At 30.4% G+C, this 20,649-nt stretch overlaps 4 protein-coding genes across 7 annotated transcripts; 2 read left to right on the top strand and 2 right to left on the bottom strand.

Moving 5' to 3' along the window:
• Positions 1–666: 666 nt before the first annotated feature.
• Positions 667–2,452, top strand: LOC119603765 (max-like protein X). Its single transcript, XM_037955931.1, has 4 exons — positions 667–882; positions 951–1,181; positions 1,235–1,647; positions 1,912–2,452. The coding sequence occupies exons 1-4, from the start codon at positions 855–857 to the stop codon at positions 2,104–2,106; spliced, it is 867 nt and encodes a 288-aa protein (XP_037811859.1). The 5' UTR covers positions 667–854; the 3' UTR covers positions 2,107–2,452.
• LOC119603764 lies at positions 2,348–6,332 on the bottom strand. The gene is made up of 2 exons (XM_037955930.1): positions 6,038–6,332; positions 2,348–5,969 (listed from the first exon to the last, which is right to left on the bottom strand). The coding sequence occupies exons 1-2, from the start codon at positions 6,122–6,124 to the stop codon at positions 2,562–2,564; spliced, it is 3,495 nt and encodes a 1,164-aa protein (XP_037811858.1). The 5' UTR covers positions 6,125–6,332; the 3' UTR covers positions 2,348–2,561.
• A 2,345-nt stretch (positions 6,333–8,677) lies between these two features.
• LOC119603762 (adipocyte plasma membrane-associated protein) lies at positions 8,678–14,297 on the top strand. Of its 2 annotated transcripts, none has more exons than XM_037955924.1 (5): positions 8,678–8,881; positions 9,029–9,243; positions 9,305–9,510; positions 9,578–9,881; positions 12,640–14,297. In XM_037955924.1, the coding sequence occupies exons 2-5, from the start codon at positions 9,128–9,130 to the stop codon at positions 13,730–13,732; spliced, it is 1,719 nt and encodes a 572-aa protein (XP_037811852.1). In that variant the 5' UTR covers positions 8,678–8,881; positions 9,029–9,127; the 3' UTR covers positions 13,733–14,297. The 2 variants fall into 2 exon arrangements, with proteins under 2 accessions (XP_037811852.1, XP_037811853.1); XM_037955925.1 differs by having other exon boundaries at positions 8,730–8,885; positions 9,035–9,243.
• LOC119603763 lies at positions 14,296–19,352 on the bottom strand. Of its 3 annotated transcripts, none has more exons than XM_037955926.1 (2): positions 19,056–19,352; positions 14,296–14,640 (listed from the first exon to the last, which is right to left on the bottom strand). In XM_037955926.1, the coding sequence occupies exon 2, from the start codon at positions 14,635–14,637 to the stop codon at positions 14,371–14,373; it is 267 nt and encodes an 88-aa protein (XP_037811854.1). In that variant the 5' UTR covers positions 14,638–14,640; positions 19,056–19,352; the 3' UTR covers positions 14,296–14,370. The 3 variants fall into 3 exon arrangements, with proteins under 3 accessions (XP_037811854.1, XP_037811856.1, XP_037811857.1); XM_037955928.1 differs by having other exon boundaries at positions 18,790–19,060; XM_037955929.1 differs by lacking the exon at positions 19,056–19,352 and adding an exon at positions 18,820–18,840.
• Positions 19,353–20,649: the final 1,297 nt, after the last annotated feature.

Raw genomic sequence — 20,649 nt, 5'->3', positions numbered from 1 at the left:
AGATGTATCCAAAACAGAAATCGAATGTGCTGCCATATTTTTACCGGATACAATATAATTTTATAGGGGAAAATAAAAAATATGAATGCTTAAAATCTAAAAATATGCACTAAAAGAATAATCTGAATTATTTAATTATTATAATGCATATACTAATCAAGACCTATACAGTCTTGGCCGAAATGATGATACCCTACACCTGTTATAAGTATATTTAAAAGAATGATTAATTCTTTATATGAAAATAATAAATTATTAGAATTATAAAAAAAATATTATTCATGAATAAGAACGCAATCAGCTGATAAATGCTACTTTTAGTAGGGTCTATGGTTTTATAAATTGATTTTCACTAGACTTTTTTGAACATTAACTATATCCATCTGTAGAGACATAGAGTTGCATTTGATAAAAACGTTACAAGTTGTGGAATATTTGTATGTTCTTAAAAAATGAATTCAATATTGAAAAAAATAGGAAATATTGAAAAAATTCCGAAAGAGCTCTGCTTTGATGTGCATAATTCGCATTACTTTTCTATTTTTCTATTCAAAATGTTTGCAAAAAATTAGTTTAACTTTCCCATCTCTGCCATAAACAACATGGTTGCCAAGTAAAAACTATACCAACTATCAAATATTAGTAACAGCTGTTTTTCTAAATTTCAACAACATCTGATTGGTAAATTTTCACTGTTCCTGGGAAGAGTGCAAATAAAGAAATTGCTGAATAAATGGAAAATTACAACAATATAAAAAGAAAGATATGATAGTAAATTAAGTAAACATTGTTCAAATTACAATATATATTGCATATACACTTAATAAATTCGCGATACACACTTCAAAAACAATATGGACGAGCACTCAACAGCAGATTTAGGTAAGAACAAAAACGCAGAAAAGCTAAATATGCGACAAACACTTTTTAACTTACCGTAATGTTATCAGGTCGTGGCCAAGAAGATTATAGCAGCAGCATGATGGAACAAGATACGAGTAATATAGAAAGTAAAGAAGGTATTAAACACTATACCAGGGGTCGCGGTCAAGAGGATTATAGTAGCAGCATGATGGAACAAGATACAAGTAATATGGAAAGTAAAGAAGGTATTAAACACTATTCCAGATGTAGCAGTGCGGGTAGTATACACACACCCAATTCCTCGCCCCACAATACAGGTAAGTTAGTCTCCTTCTAAGTAAAATTGTTACTTAATGTTTTCTTCTTTAAGATGATGACGATGATAGTGGTGATAATTGCAGTGGTCGTGTTGGTTCTTCGGCCACTTCAACTTTAAGCTATAAAGAACGACGTCGTGAGGCTCATACCCAGGCTGAACAGAAACGACGTGATGCCATTAAGAAGGGTTATGATAGTTTGCAAGAACTGGTGCCTACATGTCAGCAAAATGACTCGGCTTCAGGTTACAAATTGAGTAAAGCGCTGATTTTGCAAAAATCTATCGATTATATTGGTTATTTGAATCAACAAAAGAAAAAACAAGAAGAAGATTGCGCCGCTTTACAAAAAGAAGTAATTGCTTTACGTATTATACAGAATAGTTACGAGCATATGCTGCAACACCAACAGGCCAATCCGGGACCTGAAGAGGCTCGTTTAACCGATGAGGCTAAGTTTCAAGTGGTGAGTATCTGAATATAAAACTGTAAAGCAGGGTGGGAAAATCAAGTACTTTAGTACTTTTTTTTATCGGAAAATAACGCGGTACTTACATGGCGTTTCCGGTACTTTTATAAACTAGTGATAAATAGTCCATATAGTAGTCGGTGGAATAATCTAGTCTATAGTCAAGTCTAATATAAAGTCTAGTATGAATTCTCTATTTCTGTAACTCCTTTCTAATAGACCATCATAACCTCTTTAAATGTATTATCTTCACTTTTTCAGTTTCAAGCTGTGATGGATGAAATGTTCGAAACCTTTCAACATATCCCTATGGATAATTTCAAACTATTGACAACTGGGGTTATACCTTGGCTGGAGGAACACTGTAAGCCTCATATTTTAAGAAATATTTTAAGTCGTACTTTGCAACAGATGCAAGTTAATCAAACACAAGAAATGCAACAGCAGCAACAATAAAGTTAAAGTATGGATCAACAGTACAAACAGCCCAAATTTGGGAATACATTAATATAATAAATTTCAATTACCATTAACTTGTAATTGAAAATAACAAATTAAATGTAATTGTCATTTCCCAAACCTCAGACAGTGGTGATTTTAGTTGATCTTTAACAATTAACCAAAAACTGTATATACCTACATATAAAAACGATTTTATTAAGAAATTGTCATAGCATATATCTTTATTTTATTTCTATATACTTTTCTGTTAACCTTTTGCAAAAACGTTTAATATTTAAGCATAATCACTAACTAAATTACAATAAATATATTTGGTCTAAACAGGTATTTTATTAAAAAATGTTTGATTTCTTCAAAAATTTGATTTTAAATATGTATGTATGGGGGGAGGGAGTTAAAGTGTAATTTTGTTATCTGTTAGTAAAAAATCGTTTAAAACTAATTAAATTTTAATTTATTTCTATACGTTCCAGCCATAAATCATAGCCCAACATTTTATCTACTTTGTCTTGGGGTTGTGCTAAAACTTTTAGTTGTTCCATTAGCTGATAATGTTGTAAAAGTTTTAATAAATCCCATAACTTGCACAAAGTAAAGAATTTGTACGAAAGACATTTGCTGGGAAAAGTTTCTTGTAAATTTTGTTTGATTTGCTGCTCTAGTTGTTGATATAAAGCTGGAGCTATAATATGCTTGGATTCATGCTGTAGTTTCAATATACCCTCTTGTAGGGTATATACCAAACCTTCAAAGAAATTCTCATTTTTCACGGAGAATATCATGCTAGTTATTTGCTGCAACATTTCCGGCAATTCCACACGAAATTCATGAGCTCTTATTAAACATTTGGCCGCTAATTTACGTACTTTTTCAGCATTATGTTGCAACAAAGACCACATTAACTGGCGGTAATTGTAAACAGGATTTTGTGCTTCCAGAACACCTTTATAAATGTATTCTACTTTGTGCAGAAATTCCAAAAATAGAATTATAGATCTGGTAGAGGATTTCTCTGCCAGACAATAGTTTAATATATAAACACAAGCTTTTGGCAGTTTGCGGTTAATTTCACTAAAAGTAACTTCACTGGGTTCCCACGGTAGAGGATCTTCGAATTCATTGGCTTGTTTTTGACCCACAATCTTGGGCACTAAAGCACCAAATAATTGTAAAGCTGCATTGCAAACAGTCCATTCGGGATTGTCTATTTGCTTGACGGCTGCCATCATAATTTCATTGTAGTATTTAGACATGGCTTCACGTAGTTCAGTATCTCTTACCAAAACACAAAGAAAATGCAGATATAAAGCCTCCAGCCGATCGCAGTTTATATCAGCGTCAGCATCCTTAGACTTTAAATTGGGATTTAAAAGATTTTCTACAGCTCTTTTCAAAATAGGTCTACCACGATGATCTTCATTTTTTACCACATGTAAAAACATTATAGAAAAACCAGCTCCTCGGCGTGTAGTACTAACATTGGACTCTTTAACTTCATATAATTGCTGCAGACATAAATGTAATAGATTAAATTCTTCTGTGTCTTCATCTAAATGACTGGTAATAGCTTTAGTTAATTTGCCTATTGCAACACCAGCTGATTCTATGGCTCCTTTGTGGCGACACTTTGTTAAAACCATAACATTAACCTGCAAACATCTTTGCAGAAAACTGCAGCTTTGTTCCGAAAGGGTTTTCTTCTTTACCTCATAAATAGCCATAGAAGAAGCTAAATCACAACAGGCTTTTAAGGTCAACCAAAATGACATGAGTAAATATTTGCGGCACAAGTCATGATCCTCGGTTTCATAAGAGCTTTGGCACACCAAGATCTCTAGACTTTTGTCCATATCTTCAAATGAGGCAGCCGCCAAAATTTCTTCCGCATTTTCCACTACCGCAACATTTAACTTTTTAATAACAAGTGTTTGTATTTGCTCCACAAGTTTTAAAAAGTTTAAGAATTCTGCACAACATAAGTCCGACCTAAATTGCGTTAATTCATATAGAACATTGATTAGACCAAATAAATGGGCACCTTGGGTTTTACAGGCCAAAAGTGGATCTTTATCAAATTTGGGGAGATTTTCCTGTAGATTGGTAAGTATTATATTTAAGAACTCTTTTAAGGTCTCCTCACTTTGGCAATTTTGCACAGCTACGCGAGCATACAAAAAGCTGAGGTTGCACTCATCCACATCTGCTAAAGTGGATGCTCTTTGTGTTAAATCCAAAGCTAAATTTACCACCACTTCTTGAGGTTTTATCATTTTTAACAATTCCACTATTAAATCTAAAGCATCATCAAATCCTAAGGGATCATTTAACAGCTCCATTAAACGCATTTCCATGGCAGATCTATCGAATACCTTATGTTCTTTTAAAAACAAACCCAATTGTTGATTTTGTGAAACACAACAGTTTTTGGCATTTTTCGACACCGTCTCCGTATACAAAGATTTCAGTAAAATTTCCAGCAACTTTAGGCAAAAGATTTTCGGCTGGTATATGTCACTAGCTATACCTTGTTCAATATCCTTTTGTAAATGCAGAAAAAAATTTAAAATACTCGATTCCAAAGATGACGTCTGCTGGCTGTTCAAACACAATTTGCAAAAAGTCTTAGCTATATAGTTAATAATATTGGGCATTTTACCCAACATGGTATTACGAAACTGGGCATTATCCACCGAGCTGTGGGTCCTTAGGAAGGACTCTACAAACTCCATGCAATCTTCTATAGCAAAATTGGCCAGATTATCCACAATAAATTTAAATATCAATAATTGGCACTCGGTGTCGTATTGAAAACAATTGGTCAACAGCTCAGTGCTCAATTTGAAGAAGTGCAATTTGGATAAAAGAAAAACCTGTTTGGAAAACATGCTGAAGATTAAAATCAAACGATAGCTATGTTCATTGTCCATTAGATAATCCGAGGAATTGTCTATGAACAAAGCAATTTCAGGTTTCTGCTGTAACATTTCAAATAATTCATCTTTTTGTTGTATTCGTGAAAACCACTGGGCATAAAAATTTTGTATTTCTTTTTTATTACCCAGGGTTAAAATATTTACCGACATTTCCAAAAGTTGGAAAGACTTTTGGCCACTCAAAGCTTTGACCACATACTGACTGGGTGCCAATAGATTTTTGTAATTTAAAGTAGATCTCAAGCCCAAAAAGAAATCTTCCTTGGCATGATTACTGGCCTGTAGACACTCATCTAAGCTATATTTGTTTAAAATGCAACCTAAGACAAATAGTTTATTACGATTAGTCCAGGGCCAATAATTTACCACACTTTGAAAGTACTGTAAAGCCAATTCCCGGTTAGAGCACACAAACTGCAGCAATGACATGCATTCATCTCTCATACCCATTTGATTGGATTGCAGACAAAAGTATAGATGATCCAAGGACAAGGGAAAATCAAAATTTAGTTTGGGAAACTTTTTGCTTAATAAATTTAGTGACTTTAAAATGGACATCAAAGATACATGATTGGAATCCACGGATAAAACAAAAGCTGATAATAATTTATGGAGAACAGCTTGTGGTTGCAACACCAAACTTTGATTTGTTAATAACAAGTACTGTAGCACTATAAAATTCTTTTCCTTTAGCAACAAATTCTGGTTAAAGTTGTCGTTGATAAATTGGCCATAAAATTTATCTTCCAAATTATTTTTCTTTAACACTTGATAGTAACAGCGAAAAGCTACATTTACTACAACTTGATTGTATTGTATGCTGCTTCTTTCATCTGGTTGCCAAAGTTCCTTGTCTATAACTGCCTTAATATGCAAAAGTAAATGGTCCACATTTGTGGGAGTGTCGGTATAATTTTGTATTTGCTAAAAAGTTGAATGGAATTAATTTCATTAATAAAGCCTTCTTCAATAAATAAAAAATTCATTCTTACCTGTATATATTTCACGCATTCCTGGGTGTTGGTTATTAGCTCCTTTTCTGTGGGCAAGTCCTCAATTTTTATTGTATTTTTAGTCATTTTGTAGATTTATTTTAGGATTATTTAATAAAATTTAAATTGTTTGTATTTTATGCAAATTTAATTTATAGTTTTTTATTAAAGGACTCCACTAACATTTATATTTTTCTCAATAGAATTTTTTATATATACAAGTCTACATTTTTCACGTTTTTCAATGGGAGGTAATTATTTGTTATTGTTTTCTAGTGTCAAAAATGTAAACAATAGAATAGAGTTACCAATTTTAGAGTAAATGCGAAAAGAATATGGCATTGGGAATTTTACAAATTGTCTTTTACAGAGTCTTATAAGAATTAAAAGATTTTTAAATTTAGTATGATAACGATAGCTTTTCGGATCTAAAAAGTCACACAAACTTTGTTAAATTAAGATAGATCTCTTTCAATATTCTTTTTGTTTATTGGTTTTTCTGACAATTAGATGAAAACAAATTTAATTATCATTGGAACTCATAGAAAACTCTTTTCACAAACATCTTTTCTATAAAGTCTGACCGCGATTTCTACAAAATTGATTTAAGAACTTGCTATAAATATGTCTTGGTATCTTGCTAGAAAAATAACTAGTCTTAAACTTGTACATAAAACTTAAATAAAAACATTTCTATAGAAAATCTTAATGAAAAATTTTCTACCGAAAATCCGTTAAAATATCTAAATTGATGTTCTAAAATTTTTTTTAAAAATAATTATTATTTATTTTAATTTGTCGAAAAGTGAATTTTTAAAAATCTAGTAAAAATATATACACAGAAAAAAGTTTGAGCATAAATATTATGAACAGCTTTCATTGACTAAAGTTAATAGTATTTAAGAATAAGTTCCTAAATTGTATGAATTTTTTCATTTTTATTTTTTTAAAAATAATCTAGAAGCCTTGACTTAAAAAATTAAAAATTTTCTTTCTATTTTTCTATTTGTTAAAAAATGTTTGAAATTTTCTTTGGAAAATTTTTTATTTCTTTATGATTTTTAGATTGAAAACAATGAAAATGCGCGTAACTTGCAGGATTGTCTGAAGAATGGATGTTTTGCTATATTGCTGATGTTTTTTTATTTCATATTTTGTTTTCCAATATTTATATTTATTTTTCATAAAAATTCGCTAATTATTATTATTTTATTTTCTAAAAAAATGGAACATTGGATATTTATTGCAATTTTTTATGAAAATCAAAGGAAATAAGTAAAAAAAAAACGAAAAAGTTCATTCATGTACAAATTCATACATTTTATGAACTTTTAATATTCCGAATGAAAATGGTTTGGGAAAAAAAGTAATGTTCGATTCATACAATTTATTACAAAATTCATTCTAGTTATGTATTATTTTTTTCTGTGTACTTATAAAAAAGTATAATTTATTTGTTTAAAAAATGTAAACAAAGCTTGTAGAAGAAAATTACTTTTTATGTGTTTGTGTTTTTTAAATTTAAAGTTATTAACAACACTGCTGAATTTCTCTTTTTTCATTCTAAGTGTAGCCAGACATTTTTTTACAATCAACAAATTGAAAAAGTAAATCTCATAAAAACAACAATAATTCAGCTAAAATATTGTATACAATACTTTGCCAAAGTTGAATATTTCTCAATTTTTGTACTTTGTTCACTAGTTCAACGTATTGATTGGGATCTCTCTTATATAATCACAAACATTAAAGCGAAGCTGTTAGCTGCAGTTGAACGCAAAGTATTGTATTTGTTTTAGGGTTCTATAAATCGACTTTCGAATAATCGAACAATCGACTTTTTGTCGAAAAAAGTCGAAAAGTCGAAGTCGACTATTTTGTTCCAAAAAAGTCGATAACTCGACTATCGTCTATGAAAAAAGTCGAAAAGTCGACTTTGTAAATAAAAGTCGAAAAAAGTCGAAAAGTCGGAAAGTCGAAAAAAGTCGAAAAGTCGAAAAAAGTCGAAAAAAGTCGATAAGTCGAAAAAAGTCGAAGAAAGTCGAAAAAAGTCGAAAAAAGTCGAAAAGTCGAAAAGTCGAAAATAGTCGAAAATTTTAAAAAAGTGGAAAAGAGGTCAAAAACTCTAATATAGTAGGAAAAACTCGAAAAAAGTATAAAATAGTCGAAATAAGTCGAAAAAAAGTCGAAATAAGTCGAAAATAGTCAAAAAGTCGTAAAAAATCGAAAAGTCGAAAAGTCGAAAAGTTGAAAAAAGTCGGAAAAAGTCGAAAAAAGTCGAAAAGTCGAAAAAAGTCGAAAAGTCGAAAAAAGTCGAAAAGTCGAAAAAAGTCGGAAAAAGTCGAAAAGTCGAAAAAAGTCGAAAAGTCGGAAAAAGTCGAAAAGTCGGAAAAAGTCGAAAAGTCGACCATTTATAAAGTACTAAAAGTCGAAAAGTCTAAAAGTCGACTTTTAAATAAATGAAAAAGGTCGAAAAGTCGAAAAATCGACTTTTCATAAAATGGAAAAAGTCGAAAGGTCGAAAAGTCGACTTTTAACTAAATGCAAAAAGTCGAAAAGTCGACTTTTTGTTTCAACTATAGAACCCTAATTTGTTTTAGCTTTTGTCTTCCACCGTTCCCCTAGAAATAATTTCACAACTCTGGCAACTTTAACGTAGAGCAACAAAAAACCGCTAAACGCTTAATAAAAGAAAGAAAGAAAAAAAGAATTTTTAGTGAAATAAAAATTCCGGTTCTGCTTCTTGGGGTAATCGTCGTCATCATCATCATTCACAAACGCCCTTTGATTTTTCTACTTCTAAACCAAATAGAATTAACAAACGAAAAGAGGTGATTGATACCGGTAAGTGGAAAAAAAAGAAAGTCTCTTTTTTTTATAAATTAAGGAAAAGATTAAACAATTTAACAACTTCGAAAAGAAAACGAAGCTGCTGCTGCGGTCGTGTCTTTTGTCAATTGTGAAATAAAATATTTTTTCATTTCATTAAAGGTAAAAAAAAAGTATATTACGTTGCTAATTTTTTGTTGGGACTCATTGGAATTTATAGAAAATAGCCCAAAGAAAAGACTGAGTTAATAATAAGCAAAAATGGGTTTATTATATGGTTTGGGCATAAGAATTATGAACTTTATGGTCATATTTCTGATAGTTATACTATTGCCGGGTCTGCCGCCACGTACCACTTTCCCCTTCAAAGAATTTGAGTATGTATTTGGAGTTTGTGGAAAATTATTTTATGTTAAAAATGTTATATTAATTTTATAGAGTGGCTCCTCCCAAAGCTTTAAGTGGTGCCTTGGAACCTAATGCCATTTTAGAGGGTGCCGACCGTTTGTTAGAGGGACGCGTTTATGGTCCTGAATGTTTGATTGCCCGCAAGAATGACATTTACATGGGCATACACGGCGGCGAGGTGATTAAAATGAATGCCGGTCATGTTACACATGTTACCAAAATTGGACAACCTTGCGGTAAGTGGGACTTAATGTTTGCGATATGAAAATACTACAATTGTTTTTATTTTATTTTGTTTTGCAGAAGATATTACTGAAGAATCTCGTTGTGGTCGTCCCTTAGGCTTGGCTTTCGATAGCCAGGCTAATAATTTATTAATTGCTGATGCCTACTATGGCTTGTGGCAAGTTGATCTCATCTCGAACAAAAAGAAATTATTGGTTTCACCCCAACAGGAATTGCCGGGCAAAGACAATAATAATCGTAAAGCTAAAACTTTCAATTCTGTCACTGTTGACAAACAGGGTAACATTTATTGGACTGACTCTTCTTCTGACTTTACCATACAAGATTTGGTATTCACCACCTTTGCCAATCCCTCGGGACGGTGAGTAAATAAATATTTTATTGTTTTTTTCTTATAATTTGGTGTTTAGAGCAAAAATAACTAACAAATTAGTGGCTTGTTATAATATGTTTTATTAAATCGTTTTTGGTGTGTATATGCTTTCTTTGTGCTCCATTGTGCTTTGTTGTACATAGTAAACACTATTTTAGTTAATTAATCATATCCGTTACAGTTATAATTATAACCTATTTAGTTCTTAATTTTGTCCCTTGTGTAGCATAATTATTACATTTTAAACTAGTTTCATTTTATTAAAAAGAAAGTCATAATTTGTTGTCGCTTTAGAGAGGTTATATATTGATTTAAAATTAGGAAGTAATTAACCTTCAAATGATGGCCCCTAAGTTCGACATCAAATTTGAAATTAGTAATGCAAAGAAATATTGATCTGACGGAAATAATCGGAACTCTTTTTTTTAAGTCGATTTAGTGATTAAAGGTGACGGTTTGATTAATGACATTCTATTGTACTAAAGATAAACTTTATTGAAACGGATTGAAATGGTTCATATCTATGTCCCCATTTTGACAATTTTATTTGTGTTGAAAAAATTTACAAATTTATATCTTTATTAAATATTGTTTTAGGTAATAATCGGCGTTTTAGGGAATAATGTAATCTAAATATAGAAACAACTATAAGAGAAAAATCTATATTTTAGAGGAAAATCTCTTTTTTTGAAGAAAAATCTATTTTTTTGAGAAAAATACAATCGGCGTTTTAGAAAAAAATCAACTTTTTAGTAAAAATCAAAGATTTTATGTTTTTTTTTATAAAATCAATTATTTAGAGAAAAATCTAAATTTTAGAGAAAAATCTAAATTTTTGAGAAAAATCTAAATTTTAGAGAAAATCTAAATTTTAGAGAAAAATCTAAATTTTAGAGAAAATCTATTTTTGAAGAAAAATCAATTCTTTTGAGATTTGCAGTTTTTTTTAGCAAATTTCTAAATTTCTATTTAATTCTTTATAGAACTAATGGTGTTTTGTTTTTTTTTGTTATTTTAATAATTTATTCCCTTTTAATCATCTTAACAAAAATTATATATTCTAATAATTTCTTTATTTGCTTATATTTATTGTTTATAATTTTTATTTTTTTATTTACACACACCTAAAAATAAACACACTAACAACCTAACCTTTCTTTAACTTTAACCAAAGTCTGCATCATCATAACCATTGTTATCATCCTCCCAAAATACACACCAACAAATTTCCCATTTTGTTGTTTTTAAAAGCTTATTTGTTACGTGGCGATAAGATTATACTTTGCATTTAATTCTAAATTCTCTCCATCAAAGAAAACATACATATGTCTTTCTTAACTGTTTGTTGTTTTTATGTTTGCTTAATTGCTTTTTGTTTGTTGTTTTCTTAACTATTATTTGTGTTTTTTTTTCTTTCAAAAATCTATTGAAATTATTAACAATTTTGTATTTGCAAAGTTTTGTGTATTTATGTTAAATATGTACATATATTTAAATGTTTATATTTAATAATGTATATATTTTAATACTATGACTAATTGCTACATGTTTTATTTTAAGATAACAAATTTAATATAAATTCTTATGGCGTAGAGTTGTTTTTATAATGATGCTTATTAAATTTTCATTTTTATTTTATTTTAATTGTTTTGATGAACCTTATAAGGGCATAGTAAGATTGTGCTTTTTAGTAGATAGCAATTAATTTAAATATTATAATTATTGTAAATATATAGATTTAGTAGTTGCTTATCAAACTAAACTATTTTATTGCTAAGAAAGGCATACAGTTCAATGCACCTTAAACACTTGAGTTAGTTGTAAGAGTAATTACAACTACATATATAAATATATAAGATAGTAAAAGGTAGCAGTAACTATTGAAAGTTATATTTCACTATGATATTTCAAATCAGCAGATAATAACTTTCTGATTCGTATTAATGATGTACACTTCCACAGCGCCTTTAGCGTAATATAAAGGACGCACTTTTAAGTATACGTTCAACTAAGAATGTATTCTACTTTTTCTATATTATAAAAATGAGCGAAATAGTCAATAAACTGTTTAATTTATTGTCCATAAAACACAATAAATTAGTCAATAGTTTATTTACTAAAATCAATTTAGTACGTAGACTTTTCTATAGACCTGTCAATAGACTATTCCACTAACTTGTCCATAGACTTGAAGACTAGTCCATTGTCTTGACCACATACTTGTCCATAGTCTAGGCAGTAAACTAGTACATAGCCTACTCAGTAGACTAGTACATAGTCTACTCAGTAGACTCGTACATAGTCTACTCAGTAGACTTGTACATAGTCTACTCAGTAGACTTGTACATAGTCTACTCAGTAGACTACTCCATAGTCTACTCAGTAGACTACTCCATATTCTACTCAGTAGACTAATCCAGCTAGTCTAGTCCTAAGTTTAGACCATAAACTAGCCAATAGTGTAGTCCATATTCGTCCATAGTGAAAAATACATCTAATACAAAAAATTGGTATATTCATTAATTTTGAAAAGTTTAAACATAAAAGTTAACATTTTAATTTACTTAAATATTACCTAATTCCGCATAAACTAACATTTCATATACATGTGTAAATAACCGAAAAAATCGCACGTTTTATGTAAAAAAAAATTAAACAATTGGCTTATTTTATGTTTCCGTGTTTTGCTTGGTGTCCATATTAATTACAACACAAAAAATAAAGAAAAACCCAACTTATATTCCAGTCTCTTCAAATATGACCGCGTCAAGAACGAGAGTAAACTATTATTGGACGAATTGTTCTTTGCCAACGGTGTTGCTTTGAGTCCCGAGGAAGATTTTATTGTGGTAGCTGAGACCGGAGCTTTGCGTTTGACTAAATACTGGTTAAAGGGCAGCAATGCTGGCAAGAGTGAGGTATTCGTTGAAGGATTACCTGGACATCCAGACAATTTGACTCCCGATGCTGAGGGTATTTGGGTACCTTTGGTCATGGCTACAGATAGTGAACATCCCAGTGGTTTTACCATGTTCTCACGTTTCCCCAGCATTCGTTTGTTCTTGGCTCGCATGTTGGCGTTATTGGAGTTGCCTTTCAAACTAATCAACAATGCTTATCCCAATAAGATTGCTCAACGTTTTATTCACTTTATTGGTCATGGTGAAAGTATTCAATTGTTGTCGCCTAAGCGCTCTACTATTGTGCGTGTTGACTGGAATGGTCATATTGTTGGCTCTCTACATGGTTTTGATAAGAGTGTTGGATCTGTATCACATGTTTTGGAATTCAATGACAATCTTTTGTTGGGTTCACCTTTCAATCGTTTCTTGGCTCGTGTTAAGAACCCTAAACCCGCTAAACAGCCCACAGTTAAGATTGGTAATGTACGTTATGAAGGTGCTGGCATGGAACCCGTGGTAAAGCCACCCAAGGAGGCAACAACTGCTAAGCCTAAAGTGACTACCACCACTACAGCTAAGCCTACAACCACAACAACCACCACACCAAAACCCACCACCACCACAACAACAACCACACCCAAACCTACCACTACAACAACTACCACAGCTAAGCCAACAACCACCACCACACCAAAACCTACCACAACAACTACACCAAAGCCCACAACTACCACTACACCAAAACCAACCACCACAACAACAACCACTACTAAAGCGCCCACAACCACCACCACTAGAAAGACTTCGGCCAGCAGCACTCGTGTGCCACCCAAAAATCCTGCTCCTGTAGAAGAAAACATTCCTAGTGACATTCCCGCTCCTAAACAGGAAAAAATGAAAGTCATAACCAAACATGGCGAACATGTAGAATTTTAAACATTCACTTTCATCATATTGCAATTATTAACAACATCATCTACAACGTCGATAATCCAAACATCATTTTCATCTCAACTCCAAATGGATTTTAAGCTGAGCTCTTCATAAACTTACTCATAACGACGACAACGAAAGCTTTAAGCTTGTGACTAATAATTTAAACATTAACAATGAAAGCTCAACAAAACTGTCAGAAACTTAGTAATTCTGCCATGTTTATGTTTTAAACTGTTCTTAGAGAATTAATTCCATAAAAAAAAACTCCTCAATAACTTAAGCGTATAAAAAGTCACTAACATCAGGTTGATACATTTTAAACTAAAACAGTTTATTAAGATTATTTATATTATTGTTCTTTTTTTTTTGGGTTACGGTCTTTAGAAGAAAATTATAGAAAAAAAGTTAACATTCCAAATTTTGGTTCAAGTATTCTTTGTGCTGCTTTTTTTGTAATAAATGATTTCATTTAATTAGTTTTTTTTTTGTATAAATGTATTAAATACATACATAGAAAAGAGATCTTATTTTTTACTTTCAAATAAAAAAAAAAACATAAAACGAACTTATAATGTAGTTTTATTTATTTATTTTTGCTAAGTATATTAAATAAACAACCATTTAACTAAAATATTATATTATTGTGTCTTTGGACGACTTGGTGGTTCTATAGGTTCGGTCCATTCCCATTCTCTATAGTGAACACATTTTCCATGTTTGTCCGAATACAATTCGGAGGCACCGCAACGTTTAAGTGTGGCTGGTTTGCCTTGTTCCTCGCATTCCCAATATGATGTGGGATCCCAGAAATGTCTAAAGAATTTGTTAACTTCTCCCGCAGTGGCACAGCCAGGTTCACCACTATGTTCGCTGTAATTTTTTTTGATAGATCCTGGTTTAGACATTAGCTGGGGGGAAAAAGAAATTGTGATTAGTTTTTGTTTTCAGTAAAAAGTTTTGAATAAGTTGACTCAGAAATTATGTTAAGAGATTTAAATTTACAGTTGTGATCGAACTAAATTTTTCATATCTGAAAAGTCTAAGTTTAAATTCCTTCGTAATTTTCTTTATCTGTTTGATAAAATTGTTTTTATTTTGTTTACTGTAAATATTTAAAATTTTGAACCTGACATTGCTGCAATGTTGATGTGTAGTTGCAAAAATGACATGAAAAGTATAGAATATCAATTATATACACTAATTGTGAGAGCGTGCCTCGTCATATTATTTTTGGCAGATCAATTGTTGGGTTGGCGAAAAAGTTATTTTTTCAGTGTCATGGAAAATCATTCGTAGGTTAGACAAATTTTATTTAAAAGTTATTTATAGAAAATTCAATTTTAACTCGATTTGAAAAAATGGGTTATTTTCCAATAAAAACGCTCTCCTGTTACACTCGCACAAGCATAAGCAAGAATTGAAGATCTATAGTAGCTTCCAAATGATCTTGCTCTCGATAGAATCTCAAAAATAGTTTTTTAAAGAGTTATAATTTGGCACAATTCCGTTTTCTTTTTTAAGAGATATAGATCACATCAATTTCCAGATCACTTAATAAATCCAAATTATAGAGAAACTTACTTATAATTAAAGTTATAGCCTTTGAATGCAAATGAATTCTGTTCGTGACATTTTTATTTTTTCTCAATTATTATAGATTTAATGCAGTGTTGCTCAAACACATACTACCATAGACTACCATAGTTTTATTTGTGTTGGTAAAGCAGCAGAGAACAGAATTCAATTCAAAATAAAAGTATACTAATAAAATGACTATAAACTATAAAGCATATGCTAACTGTCAAATATTTATTATGGATTTTGACAGCCAGCGTATATCAAAGTCTATATATAAAAAACTATCAACTGTTCTCTCATGTTCTCCTACATTAATTCGGCTTTCTCAAAATTTTGTTGTTGTATTTCTGTGTGTATTTTAAAAACGTCGCGTACAGACCTTACTTCGACAAGTGCTGATCAGCAACTGATTTGATTTAGTTTTTTAAGTTGAGAGCAAACCAACTGATATTGCTCATTATAAAAAGAAGAAGAATTAAACCTATAGTGTATGTGTATCAACTTAGCGTCAGCAGAATTTTCTTACCCTATCACGCGTGCTATGTAATGGCAATCTTGCGCTCCTCTGATTTAATGCCATAGAAAATCAATGAGTAACAAAATTCTTCTTTAATATATGTTATATCACTCTGTAGAAATGATTCATTCGTAAAACTATATCACTTCTATTTTCACCAACGACATTTTGGCGAGAATCTCAAAACCACAACGAGTATTTTTAGTTAAGCTTTAAGCATGTGCTCGTTGTAAATCCCCAATAAAAAGAGAAATTCATCAGTGTTATAACATTTATGTATCTATTTTTTCCAGATATTCAAAATTTAATAGAGCATAGAATTGTATAGATTCATTTCACACCCAAAAAGTTCAGCCTACTCCTAAAAAGAATGGTGTTTATTCCAATACTTTGTTACTTTGTCAGTAGGCTGTATTGCATCAAATCCGAAGAAATATATCTTGGCCTTGTCTTTGTTTGGAATAGAACCCATGACCTCTAATCTGACAGACTAACTTGCCTACTAGGGGTAAACTTTAAAATATACTTTTCTTGAAGTCAATCTTTCCAAAATTAATACACATTTCATTTGAATGATTGCATAATGGATGAAGCCCACTATTGTTTAAATAACAAATGGTTTTAAATTTATACTTTTCTAAAGGATTGAGCAGCATCTGTTCCCAAAATTTATCCATTACATCAGGTCATATCATGTCATGAAGTTTGAAAAAAGTTTTTGACCATTAATATTTAAAACGCTATACCAGCGCGAAAAATCTGTTATGTCATCTGAAAGTCCAATCTGTCGACTTCAAAATAAAGGTTTAACTACTATAAAAGAAATATACACGCCTGGTACCAAATTGACACCAAAGAGTTTATAATTTTTCAATAACATCCGTTGTAAAAGTATATACATACGTACACAGAAAAAAATAATTCATATTTGGAATGAATTTTGAAATAAATTGAATGAATCGAACATGACTTTTTTTTCCCAAACCATTTTCATTCAGAATATTAAAAGTTCATAAAATGTATGAATTTGTACATGAAAGATTTTTTTGTTTTTTTGTTCATTTTCTTTGATTTTCATAAAAAATGCAATAAGTAAATAACCGTTACCTATTAATATCTTCCATTTTTTAGAAAATAATCACATATTAGCGAATTTTTATGATAAATAAATAAAAATGCTGGAAAACAAAATATGAAAACCAGCATATAGCTAAACATCCATTCTTCAGAAAATGTTGCATGTTACGCGCATATTTCATTGTTTTCAATCTAATAATCATAAAGAAATAAAAAATTTTCTAAGGAAAATTTCAAACATTTTTTAACAAACAGAAAAATATAAAGAAAATTTTTAATATTTTAAGTCAAGGCTTTTAGATTATGTTTAAAAATATAAAAATGAAAAAATTCATACAATTTAGGAACTTATTCTTAAATATTATTAACTTTAGTCAATGAAAGCAGTTCATAATATTTATGCTGAAACTTTTTTCTGTGTACGACAACACTATGTAATGTTGACAACGCAACGTTGTCTAAATGTTAACAAACGTAGTGAGCTCACTATTGGCAACGGATTGTTTGTCAATAGTGAGCTTACCACGTTTGTTAACATTTAGACAACGGATGTGTATAAAATTTAGATTTCGACAACGAATTGTTGCAATGTTGTCGGCATTACATAGTGTTATAAACAGTTTGGTGCCAAATTGGTACCAGGCGTGTTTATTATTCAGAATAGGTCTGATTTTCTTTATTTTACAGCAAAAACTTCAACGGACGCTAGTTAAGAGATGTTTTAAACCTTTTTGTAAATTTACGATTGTTGTAAGCTTTCGGTTAAGTTATCTCGAAGAAGAAAGAAAATATAACATATCTTAAATCTTAATTTTAAAGTCGAGAGACTGAACTATCAGATGCGTCTCAAATATGGCCAAATACGTTTGTTTTTTTCAAACTTTATGACACGATATGTGGAAATATCCCATCTGATAATGGATGATGATGGATAAATTTTGAGGTCAGATTCACTGCTACTCAGTCCTCAATACTTTGGATATCTACAATAGTAGTGTCAAGAGGTGCTTCAAGAAATACATCACGTTAACTTTTCCAATTGTTAAAATAATAAACTTAACTACTTCAAACTTTAAGTACTCTCTGTGTGTTTTTCCACTTAACAACCCAGATCTGACAATGATTTTCTTTAAATAATTTCAAACGTGACTTGTTAAATTATTTATCACGATAAAAACGTCATAAAAGTTTTGTACAAAACAACTTAACTTTATCGTATTTATCAATGAAAAACGTGTAACCAACTGTAATACTAAAGGGGTTTTCATTAAGAGCGATACGTTTTCTTTTTTCTCTCCGATTAAAGAACTTGCAGGTTAGTTATGAAAATGATTTATATTGTCCGCCGGGTAAGATCTGACTCTGATTTCACTGAATCGACATACCAGCAGTTTCAAGTCCCTAGTGAAAAAAGTCGAAGACTGTTAAAACGAAAACTGTTTTGTTTTACGGTTTCTTCGAATGTCAAAAAGCATTGATCTTAATAAAAAACATAATAATATCCGAAATAACTATTTCACCTACCCAACAATACACTTGCTCATATAATTTGAATGTTAAGGCCAGGGATAGTTTTTTATTTGCCAAATTAAAAAATTTGCTGAAATATTCTTTGGAAAAATTGTTTATGAATGAGACAAACAAGTTGACAAGGAAAATGCGCTCTTAGACCGAAGACAATGACCTTGGACGAATAAAAAAAATATCAAAAATTTATTGTTATGTTTTTTTTAATATAGTCACAAGATTTCTTTTTATTTTAAATAATTTTCTTTTTATACACATATTTAGGTTTTTTAGAATTTTAAGGTAATTTGAGATAATTTCAGCGATATTATCATTGTTATACATTTCAACATTTCATTGTTAACTTTTTGTTACTCACTGTTATTTAACTTTTATGTTGAGGTAGTACCTGTTTAATACTTTTAGTTACAATTATTAATTTAAAATAAACTTCTAAAAAGCTTTTCACCTATACAACTGTTTATTTTTTAACGATAATTGTTAACAATAATTTTATTTGTTGTTATGACATATAAAACAATTAAATTAATTATTTAACTTTGTTCAGTTCGTGTTTAGTGTTTAAACACATTGATTCACTTTTTCTTATTATGAGTGTTTTTTTTTAACAATAAAAATATTCACCTTATATTAATAATAACGGTTTTAATTATTTTTTTTTTTTTATTATTGATAGTTTTTTATAAATTATACAAAAATTTCTTAATTCTTGTTTTTTCACTTGTCTGCATACACCACGTATAATTCTTGATTCAAAATTTCAATTTCATTGACAAGTTGCTTTTAATTAATTTTTTTTCGCAAAAAAATTTTGTTGGTCTTTTTCGAAATTTATAAAATATTTTGTTTTAGGAAATTTTAAATTCCCATACAAACGTCTTGACAATGTCTGGGCGAATAAAACTATTTTGTCCGTTTTGTAAAATATAGAATATTGTGTGAATGTTTGTTTGTTTTTTTTTTGTATTATTTTAAATCGTCATGAAAATATTCTTTCTTGTTAGATCTGTATTCTCGCCGTTTTCTTCCGCCCTAACGCTGCTTAGCCCCCTTTCTTCCATAACGGGGGGGCACAAGCACACATATCTATCTACCAACAGTAATAATTATTTAGAATTTCTATATGAAAAAGCAAATATAAAAATTGTCTGTCTATCATTAACAATCACATGAAAATGGTCTAAACGTTGAGGGTAAGTGTGAGTGTACGATCCGCTGCTGCCTGCTACCAAAGTGTTGTTTTTATCTATATTTGAGGTGGTTTGTGTATTTGAGATTTAACTACAGTGGCGTGATGAAGTGTTCGTGCAGTTAGTGCGATAATGTATCTAAGTAACTTTCCTCAAAATAATTAATCTGATTGTTTATAAAATAAAAAATTTTGTCCGATTTTACTTAGTTTTCTACTAAATGATTTACAAAACTGAGAAATTGTTGAGAAAAATAATTGAAATGTCTGTATTGTTTCTCGTAAAAGTCCCGTTACATGATCCATTTTTTAATGCATTTTCGGTGAATTGGAATTAGCGGTGATCGTTACTTAAATCTCACTAAGCTTAAAAAGCGATACCTTTTACAACGCATTTTTGGTGAATTAGAATACTTAAAAACTTTTATTACAACTATAACATAAGCAGGGTAATATTTAGATATTTCCTGAATATGATATACTAAAGCTTTCCCGCGCTCACATTTACGTATGCTTAAAAAGTTTATTTATTACTCTCTCTGCCGATGTCTGACCTAATAATTGACAAGAAAGCTATTTAAGCAGCATTAGACCATGGTGCTGCTAAGCAGTGCAATATTTAGCTCTCTGATTTGCTGAATATGTCGCCTCACGCGGGAATCGTTACTTAAATCCCTATAAAAGCTCTCTTGCGTTCATTATGTAAGTTTAAAAAGTGAAACATAAGCAGGGTAATATTTAGTTTATTTCCTGAATATGATCTGCAAAAGCTCTCCCGAGTTCACTTTAACGTATGCTTAAAAAGCTTATTTATTACTCTCTCTGCCGATGTCTGACCTAATAATTGATTAGAAAGCTATTTAAGCAGCATTGGACCTCTTTGTTTATGAGATGTTAACGTGGTGTTGTTCAATCAAGAATCAGCAGATAGTGTCAACGGATCTCTCTGAATATTATTTAGGTCTCTTAAGTTCTTTTATATCTTTGATTATTTTGCAGTTCAGAAACCTTAAAACGAAGATTTTAAAC

The sequence above is a fragment of the Lucilia sericata genome, unplaced genomic scaffold (assembly GCF_015586225.1).
Source record: "Lucilia sericata isolate MDLA Ls3-8-SP2 unplaced genomic scaffold, ASM1558622v1 Contig000335F_arrow, whole genome shotgun sequence".
In the NCBI taxonomy this organism is placed as follows: Eukaryota; Metazoa; Arthropoda; class Insecta; order Diptera; family Calliphoridae; genus Lucilia; species Lucilia sericata.
The sequence above is the reverse complement of the archived record's forward strand: the minus strand, read 5'-3'. Positions and strand labels throughout refer to the sequence as shown.

Coding starts and splice junctions, on each gene's coding strand:
- LOC119603765 (XM_037955931.1), top strand. CDS start 855: ATGGACGAGCACTCAACAGCAGATTTAG. Junction 883..950: donor GCACTCAACAGCAGATTTAG/GTAAGAACAAAA, acceptor TAATGTTATCAG/GTCGTGGCCAAGAAGATTAT. Junction 1,182..1,234: donor TTCCTCGCCCCACAATACAG/GTAAGTTAGTCT, acceptor TTCTTCTTTAAG/ATGATGACGATGATAGTGGT.
- LOC119603764 (XM_037955930.1), bottom strand. CDS start 6,124: ATGACTAAAAATACAATAAAAATTGAGGACTTGCCCACAGAAAAGGAG. Junction 5,970..6,037: donor AATGCGTGAAATATATACAG/GTAAGAATGAAT, acceptor TCAACTTTTTAG/CAAATACAAAATTATACCGA.
- LOC119603762 (XM_037955924.1), top strand. CDS start 9,128: ATGGGTTTATTATATGGTTTGGGCATAAGAATTATGAACTTTATGGTC. Junction 9,244..9,304: donor TTCCCCTTCAAAGAATTTGA/GTATGTATTTGG, acceptor TTAATTTTATAG/AGTGGCTCCTCCCAAAGCTT. Junction 9,511..9,577: donor CAAAATTGGACAACCTTGCG/GTAAGTGGGACT, acceptor TTTGTTTTGCAG/AAGATATTACTGAAGAATCT.
- LOC119603763 (XM_037955926.1), bottom strand. CDS start 14,637: ATGTCTAAACCAGGATCTATCAAAAAAAATTACAGCGAACATAGTGGT.